Source organism: Sinocyclocheilus anshuiensis, unplaced genomic scaffold (assembly GCF_001515605.1).
Source record: "Sinocyclocheilus anshuiensis isolate Anshui unplaced genomic scaffold, SAMN03320099.WGS_v1.1 scaffold100, whole genome shotgun sequence".
Lineage (NCBI taxonomy): Eukaryota > Metazoa > Chordata > Actinopteri > Cypriniformes > Cyprinidae > Sinocyclocheilus > Sinocyclocheilus anshuiensis.
Genome location: NW_015555725.1, coordinates 1,337,680 through 1,347,339, shown reverse-complemented (window position 1 = coordinate 1,347,339; position 9,660 = coordinate 1,337,680). Strand labels below are relative to the sequence as shown.

Here is a 9,660-nt window from a genome sequence, read left to right as displayed (position 1 = left end):
TAACACGTTAGATTGCACCCCATAAACACAATCAAGCCTAGAAAAAAAACAGTGAACCACCCCTTTAAGGAATATCAAGTTAAAGGAATAGTTCACCAAAAATGTAAAATTACTGAATATTTACTCACCCTTCGGCCATCCAATATGTAGATTATTTTGCTTCATCATCAGAAAAGAACAGATTTGGAGAAATTTAGCTTTGCATCACTTGCTTACCAGTGGATCCTCTGCAGTGAATGGGTGCCATCAGAATGAGAGCCCAAACAGCTGATAAAAACATCACAATGATCCACAAGTAATCCACACGACTCCAGTCCATCAATGAACATCTATCTATTAAAGGGGTCATGAAATGCAGTTTCAGATTTTTATATTACATTTCTTAGTTTATAAAGAGGTTCTCCCAATTTCAAATCCGGGCATTTCAGAATAATAGAAAAGTATATTTAGATTTTAAACCGGCTTATTTTTGAGTTCTAAAACTTGCAAATGTTTTTTTTTTTGTAGTGTAACCGCTTATGTTTAAATATAAAGAGCATTTTGATTGGACTGGAATGTGTTGATTATTGTTGTTTTTATCAGCTGTTTGGACTCTCATTCTGACGGCACCCATTCACTGCAGAGGATCCATTGGTGAGCAAGTGATGTAAAGACCAACTAGTTGTTCAGGCAATGAACATGCAATGAAATCATCACTTAATTTCTTTGACAGGGAAGACAAAAGCTGGCAAGGTTTAATGCTCATGAATTTGCCACACTTGTGATTGATATTCTAAGTGATGCAAAGCGACGCCAGCAGGGGAATTCAGTCTCAAGTCCTAAAGGTACAGCCTGCATACAGACACACCAGCCTTACGCCTTGATTTCTTTTAAAGTTCTTATTGATGTTTCATGATTGTTGTGTCTACTTTTTCATAGACAATGTTGATGTATTCTTCAAAAGTATGGGTAGTCGTCATGGAAGTGAAAGCCAGGAAATTGACCAGCCAGACTATGACAGTGTGGCATCTGATGAGGACACGGAAACTGATTTACGAGTGGGCAAAGCAGACAGAGCTAAGGTAGACCTGTAAAGATTTAGGAACTTTGTCTTGTGCCATTCTTGCCATCACAGTGTACCCAGCTGCTACTTTTCTCCTCAGAGTCTGGACTCTGATCTGTCCGATGGACCGATTTCCATGCAGGAGTTTCTGGAGGTGAAAAATGCGCTTTCAGCCTCGGAGGCCAAAATTCAGACACTGATGAAGGCCAACAGTAATCTGAGTGAGGAGCTGAGATTGATGCAGAAAAAGGTACCAGAGGTTCAGCAGTGAGCGCTGAATGCCCTGGTCAGAGCAGCTAAACAAAGCAAGACTATCTAACCCCTACACCTGCACCTCTTCTCGCACGTGAGGGGGCAAATTTGACTGAAAGATTAAGATTCTTAAAATCCCCTGGAATGCTGATGTCACAATAATACTGTAATACCTGCTGTAGTGTTCAAATAACCAGCATGACGTTGACCTCTAAACCACTGGAAAAGACCTACAGTATTAGAGACATGAAACCAAAACATACTGACTGTTTGGCATTTGAATGCAGATGATTAGCTGGCATGCTATCCTCCCTAACCACAAACCTGATTTATAAGTTGGCTCTTGCATCAGCATGACTCATTTTAATTGGCTGTGTTCTATATGTATTTACATTATACAAGGGTTTCCAGAATACAAATCAGAGCTAAAATTGATTGACTATAAAACAATTATTATGAATTGAATTTGGAGCCTTTCGGGCCTTTATTGTCATTTCAGTGTGAAAATCGTTTAAAATATAATTTATTTCTCTTTCACACTGACATTAAAACCCATTTAAGGATTATTCTGTTAGATGATAAATTGTAATTTAGTTGGAGAGAATTTCCTCACACTCACTGAAGTGTGTTTAATATAGTCATCCATAAATCAAACTCTAATTGTTTAGTAATGTTTTCTCAAATATAAAATAAGGTCAGTCCCTAAATGGCCCGGCATTTAAAGAAATGACAGTTCCAGCTTTCCTGTGACATTTCTAATTGAATTCTAGCCAAAAATGGTGATTGATGTATATTAAAGGTTTGGTTATGGATGGTTTTGACTGTTTACCACTTTCAGTCCTCTCATAAAAGAACATGTAACTAGTTTAGTGCTTAAAATGTATGACGATTTGAAAGTGGTTTTGGATTATATCTATGTCCTGCACAAAAGGTTATACATGATGTTTCTCGGATGCTATTATAAATGTTTGTGATTTAGAAAAATTAGGCCATTGTGACATTTGTATGATAAACTGTGTGGCTTTGCATTGGATGAACATCTGACTGGGTAAAAATAGAAATGGGCAAAATCATTTTATCATGAGTGAAGTCTTTAGGCTTTTTGTTACTCTCCGCATTTCCTTTCTGATCCTAGCCAGTGTGTCTGACTCGAGCTCTTTGGCTTTTCTCTGAGCTGCAGAGTGAATCTCTGTCTCTCTCTCTCTCTGTAGACTCTTAAGCATGTCTAACTTGCGCTTGTTCTGTGAGCATGTCTAGACATTGCATCTGCCAGTGCCTGCATGCTAAACTGAACTTTTTGCTGTTAAGAAGTTTGGATTTATCGAGCAACTCCATATAATGGTTTCCTTGAACTTGATTGTAATTATTTTTTCATCATAATTTTGAAGTACAACAGTTAATTATTTGAATAAGATATAAGTAAATGTCTCATTTTATAGAACATTTTAAATTGGTTTTAAAATAAAAAATATTTAAAAGTAAATTTGTTCAAATTTGACGAATTTTAATTTGTAATTTGCTTTTTTATTACAATATCACAAGCCCCCTGCAGTTTCATGGATCAGAAATCTTCTTCTAAAAAGATGGATATTATGCTAATTAGTATTAATAATATTCATTTCTCATATGCCAGATTTGAAAGCGATTTCATCAAACTAAATAGAAAATATGATGTTCATTTTTATTATTTTTTCACTACAATTTAGTAATTGGATTTCATTCACTAAGAATGTTTACACACAAATTTGTGCATAAAATCTGCATACGAACATTTTCACGAACAAATCATTTACAAAAAAGTTGTACTAAAATGTATTCAAAAATTTATGAACAACTGAAACTACACATACACAAAAAGCACATACTTTTGGATGGAGGTCTTACAATTGTGTTAAGATACAAATTAATATATAAATATAAATTAAATATATTTCATATAAACTGAAAGAGTAGAAAAAGCTGCATTGTAGCTCGAGCTGCGAGGTTTCTCTGAATAACAACTCTAATATCGATTAGGAGAAAAAATTTATCTGAATCCGTTCCATTGTTTTGATACAAATTGTATTTATCAAATGGAAAAGGCAAATATAAAAATTGTGTAGGCCTGTAGTTGGCGACACTCTAGGTGGGAATTTTGAAACTGAACATTATTTAAATATTGATTAAGAGTTTTTCTTGTAAGCTCAGCTTTGCTACAGTTTCTGCTTTTCTCTGCGTTTCTCTGGCTTACTCGTGTTTCTCTTCAGCTGCAGTCTCTGCAAAGCGAGAACAGCTCTCTCAGGCGGCAGGTCTCCACTCAACAACCCTATCAGGCCCCCGGCGGCCCTGACCACCCCAATCCCTCCAGTCCCTCCTCCTCTTCCTCCTCCTCTGCCCTGAAACGCCACCTGTCTGCACAGGCGAGCCGCCCAATGTCTATGTATGAAACCGGCTCTGGTCTGAAGCCCTTTCTCCCCAAGGGAGAGACCCCTTACCCGGAGGAGACCTTCCCCACCCTGCAACCCTTCCCAACCTATGTAAGTAAAAACCTGCCTCTCACCTTCTCTCCTTCCTTTTTATTCACCTTCCTTTTCAAAAGTTGCAGCATGCTATGGTGCATTTCCAATTCTCAGCACTTTATGAGCGATTCCAAAATACACGTGTTGGACTACTCCATGTATTTCTTCACTTTGTATCCTGTTGGCTCACATAGCAGCTATTTCACCATATTTTCTGTTTCCCTTTTTCAATTTCCTGTGTCAGTTGGGAGATACAAAACATGTCTTTATGGCCAACTCAATGCATAAGTCACACAGTCTCATTCTCATTGCTTTATGTAACTTAGTTTGTACATATAATTTTAATTTTTAATTTCAAGCTAGAAGGTGAAGGTGCACTTAGCTAATTTTTTGTGTTTTACTGGCCAGTATGACTGATAATGTTGTACCTGTGTTCAATAATTGGGATTTACTGAGATAAAGTGATTTTTATTTTAAACCATAAAAATATCTGTTGTACATGTCACAGTTATTCAAGCTCACAAAATTCATCTTGATGTAAAATGCCCAGTATTTTATTTTCAGTTGTCTTTTTACAATGTATGTTCCTATATTCATTTCCTTTTTCACTTTTTCATTGACCTTTTGCATGTTGATATTAAAATTTTTTTTTAACCCTATGCCTTTTCATCGCTTTTACTGCTTATTAATGAAATTGATTATTTTCCAATACATGTAAATGTTGCAGCTGTTCAAACTTTATTCATCAGTCATTATTATTCAACACTGGGTTTGTGCTGGGTCCTTTCAAAATGTTTTTTCATGATTGTTCATAATACATAACTAATATGTGACCCTGGAGCACAAAACCAGTCTTACGTCGCTGGGGTATGTTTGTAGCAATAGCCAAAAAAACATTGTATGGGTCAAAATTATTGATTTTTCTTTTATGCCAAAAATCATTAGGATATTAAGTAAAGATCATGTTCCATGAAGATATTTCCTACTGTAAATATATTAAAACTTAATTTTTGATTAGTAATATGCATTTCTAAGAACTTAATTTGGACAACTTTAAAGGCTATTTGCTCAATATTTAGATTTTTTTGCACACGCAGATTCCAGATTTTCAAATAGTTGTATCTCTGCCAAATATTACATCAATTTACATCAATGGAAAGATTATTTATTCAGCTTTCATATGATGTATAAATCTCAATAATAAAAAAAAGACCCTTATGACTGGTTTTGTGGTCCAGGGTCACATATTGATATATAATGTTAATAATGTATTGGTATAAACTACCAGTCAAAAGTTTGGGGTCAGTAATATTATTAATTTTATTAATTAATAATAATATTGATACTTTTAGAAAGTGCATTAAATTGATCAAATTGGACAATAAATGTAATGTTACAAAATATTTCTATTTCAAAAAAATGCTGTTCGTTCGAACCTTTTGTTCATCATTGAATATTGAAAACTGTATTGTGGTTTACATATAAATATAAAGCAGAACAACTGATTTCAACATTGAGAATAATAATAAATGTTTCTTGAGCAGCATATAAGAATAATTTCTGAAGAATCATGTGGCTGCTGAATATTCAGCATTGCCATCACAGGAATAAAACCCATTATAAAACTATTCTAGAAGAAAACTGTTATTTCAAAATGTAATCATATTTCACAATATTACTATTTTACTGTATTTTTGATCAAATAAATGCAGCCTTGGTGAACATAAGACACCTCTTTCAAAAATATTCAAATATCTTACCAACCACAAACTTTTAAATGGTAGTGTGTATAAATTAATATTCAATTAGATTATTGTAATTTCATGATAGCTTCTGCATTAATGGTAAAGAATCAAACCTTACTGTGAAATGTTACCAAATTATTACTATTGACAGACTACTATTTTGTTAGATTGTTACTGTTGATGACATGCTGTTTTACAAAAGTCAAAATTACTCTATCACCTTGTTCTCTAGTCCAGGCTCTCCATCATAGCAGAGTATTTTAAGAATTTTGCATTTGTTTTTTCGTCAATTGTCTTTCATTCTCTGTCTTAAGTCTAATTTGCACCCCTTTTTAGATCGGAAAGGGTGTGTTTGTGGCCACCTCCTCTTCCCTCCCCTTCCTCCCCTCCTCCTCCTCATCCTCCCCATCCTGTTTGTGGGATGAGAGTGCGCAAAGGGTTAAGTACATTCTCACATGCTCCGTTCATCGTGGGAGCGGACCGAAGCACCAGGATCCCTTTACCTCCTTTCCACCCTCCTTCACAAACTCATCCTCTGCCTCCACAACTCCCATCCATCCCTTCTCCTCTTACACCTGTTGTGCTCCACGCATCACCATGCATGAACAGTCCCTGCACCAACCCTCCAGGGGCTGCTGTTTTCAACTGATACGTATTTCTGCCTTCATCATCACCATCATCCTCATAGATAGCACATACATTTCATGGCTCGTGTCTTCATTCCCAGGATGCACTGCTCAGGGCTTGTCCACTGCTGCTACTGCTTCTGCTCACTCATCTCTTCAGGATGTCTTGCAATGCTACGTGCTCTGGGCTGAGACTAGAAAGAAGAAATACACAATTATGAAACACTGATATGTAAATGGTTTGGATTAGCTTGGTCACTTTTGTGCGTGCAGATTGCAGCCATATTTAGATTCATGTTTCTGTTGTCACTGAGTGTGTGCGTGCATTTTGGGCCTTGTTTATGGCGGGGTTTTTTTTTTTGTTAATGCATTGATCTGACAATTAATCAATTTCCTTTCCCTTTTTTTTACCCAAACGGTTAAATACACTACCATTCCAAAGTTTGGTGTTGGTAAGTTTTTTTTTATTTTTATTATTTTTGTTTGTGAAAGTCTCTTATGTTCACTAAGGCCGTGTTTATTTGATCAAAAATACAGTAATGTGAAATATTATTACAATATAAAATATTTTCTATTTTAATATATTTTCAAATAGAATTTATCCCTGTCATGGCAAAGCTGAATTTTCAGCAGCCATTAATCCAATCTTCAGTGCCACATGATCTTTTAGAAATCTTTCTAATATGCTGAATTGGTGCTCAAGAAAAATGTATTTTGACTAATACTGAAAGCAGTTGTGTTGCTTAATGTTTTTGTGGAGTCACAAGGATTCATAAAAAGTTCAAAAGATCAGCATTTATTTGGAAAATAAATCTTTTAAAATTACTTTTACTGTCACTTTTGACCAATTGAATGCATTCTTGCTAAATAAATGTATTAATTTATTTTAGAAAAAAAAAAGCATTTGAATGGTAGTGTATGTCCTCACTTGAAGTCATCCGAGGATCTGGCATTTTTACAGCTGAGAATGTTAACAATTATATTGTGTATGGAATAGAATCTGCAATGCAGTACATCGGGCATTATTAATATAATCGATTATTAAATTGTATTAAACTTTTTTAAATTGTTAGATCAATACATCACAAATCGATGCATTTTTACATACCTGTGTACAAGGAGACGTGTGGAGAGCAGAAGCATAAAAAGTGATTGTGGAACATTCATTTGATTATTCTGACATGATGTGGCGGTTCTCCAAGCATCAAGACTGGTGCTGCCTGACAAGAAATTGATAGAATACTCTGTTACACTAATTTAGTAATGCCCCAGGTTAGAGTGATGCTGGCATCTGACCCCATTACCGTATTATCCTTTGGCACAGTGAATCATGCTCCAGTGAAGCTGTCAAATATCTTTACTGTAAATGCTTTACTACACTATGAAGGAATACACTGATCAGGGCCATGATCTAGATTCAATTATAATCCTGAGTTTAACCCCTAAGGACACACAAGTTGTTTAATAGCTAGTTTACTTTAATTTTTGCATATGCTGGTCATTGCTTCAAAACAGATGACCTACCACTGGATTCAAAAGTGCATTCAAGGTACAGTTGTAAACTTACTACAATGATTTCTGTTCAAATATTTTCAAAATGTAGTTTATTCCTGTGATGGCAAAACTGAATTTTAGTAGCCATTACTCCCGTCTTCAGTGTCACGTGATCCTTCAGAAATCATTCTAATAAGCTGAATTGGTGCTCAGGAAACATTTCTAGTTATTATCAATGTTGAAGATAGTTATGCTGTGATGCTTCTCAAAGATTAGTGCCTGAAATATCTAATGTATCTCAATACTAAAAGCTTGCTTATACTCTGCTGACCATTCAGTTAATGCAGATTGTTCAGTTTAATTTCATATGAACCACAAGACATGTTGATATTTCCAATGCCATCACAGCAATTTCATTGTGTGTTTTGTGTTATTTTACTCTATCCTTTCCTGTCTCTTTAGGTCTCCAAATTTGACAAGCAGAGCAGTGTGTCTGATGGCGACTACGATAACACTGTCAACGAATCTGATCTGGACGACTCCGGGTATGTGTCCATTTTACTTTTTACGACTCCTGGCTCAAATCCTGCTGGCAAACAAAACCAGTCTTTTTTCCCTCTGAAAATAAGAACTGCCTGTCCTCCACTTTTGGCCAAGTAAAGTGAGGAAACACACTAATGATGCTCTAAAGGCATCAAGTAATTGTGCATCAAGCATTACTCATCCCTGACGCCTTGGTTCCATTTATATTATGTCCTCCCTCTCTGCAGCTTTGGCCGAAGATGTCGTTTGCGCAGCAGTGGCTGGATGGGAGACAGTGGCTCTATACCCGAGCTGGATGATCACGAATGTGAGCCTGACCCCAGTCTGCCCAGCACTGAAGACGTCATCCATAAAACTGAGCAGATCACCAAGAACATCCAGGAACTGCTGAGGGCTGCGCAGGAGAACAAGCATGAGAGGTGAGAGGACATCCAATGTCAACATCTCCCATCTCCTATTTCTTCATATTTGGCAGCAATAAATCTGAGGTTAAAATAAATCTAATTCCCTTCTTGCTTTTGTTAACTTCTGCCACATATTTAACAATTTCACATGTAAATCGTTGGCACATTCCATGAGTAGGGTACAAATTGTTTTCGCATTACTTAATTTAAAGGGATATTTGATCAAAAAAATAAATAAAAATCTGTTATAATTAATTCTGTATTCACCCTCATGTCATTCCAAACCTGTATGACTGACTTTCTTCTACGGAACATAGAAGATATTTTGAAGATTGTTGGTGACCAAACAGTTTTGGTTCCGATTGACTTTTATTGTATGGACAAGAATTACAGTGCAAGTCAATGGGAACTGAAACTGTTTGGTCACCAACATACTTTAAAGTATCATCTTTTGTGTTCCACAGAAGAAAGAAAGTCATACAGGTTTGAGGGTGAGTAAAAGATGACAGAATTTTAATTTTTTTGGTGGACTATCCCTTTAAAGCATTAGAGACACAAATCCATGTTTTTAGTTGTGAGAACTTTTAGATATTTCAGATGAAATCTAACATAATACCAAAGCATGAAAAGTTAGCACTTTTTTTTTTTTTTCCCAACCTTTACCTTCTCAACTGTTACCAACAATTAACATCGTACCACAATGACATCATTTTGAAAATGTGTTGAATTAATATCTAATTCACTATAGTAAAAATATATATTTTTTTTAATAAAAATGTTTAGATTCTTTTTGCAGCATGGAGGGGTGGAAAATAAATGCTTTTTACACAAATTTTAGTGTTGACGGCAAATCAAGTTATAATAATATGATAAATATGGGAAACATAAGCCAATATATCCAAGATTTAGTATCAGACTGACTAGTGTCCACTGAGTGATAGTTTAGTAGTTTAGACTATATTTGTCAGCTTTAGTAATATACTGTACAGTATAGATTTATAATATTGAATTTATAATTTATACATATATGTGTGTGTGTGTGTGTGTGTGTGTGTG

General features: G+C 35.4%; 1 protein-coding gene across 1 annotated transcript in view; it reads left to right on the top strand.

The window, feature by feature from the left end:
- LOC107672601 (ARF GTPase-activating protein GIT2-like) overlaps positions 1 to 9,660 on the top strand; it is a 25,910-nt gene that overhangs the window by 10,833 nt on the left and 5,417 nt on the right. The window contains exons 13-18 of the mRNA XM_016465856.1: positions 713 to 824; positions 919 to 1,061; positions 1,143 to 1,292; positions 3,541 to 3,810; positions 8,120 to 8,202; positions 8,428 to 8,619. Coding sequence (XP_016321342.1) covers positions 713 to 824; positions 919 to 1,061; positions 1,143 to 1,292; positions 3,541 to 3,810; positions 8,120 to 8,202; positions 8,428 to 8,619 — 950 coding nt within the window. The remainder of the gene's footprint in view (positions 1 to 712; positions 825 to 918; positions 1,062 to 1,142; positions 1,293 to 3,540; positions 3,811 to 8,119; positions 8,203 to 8,427; positions 8,620 to 9,660) is intronic.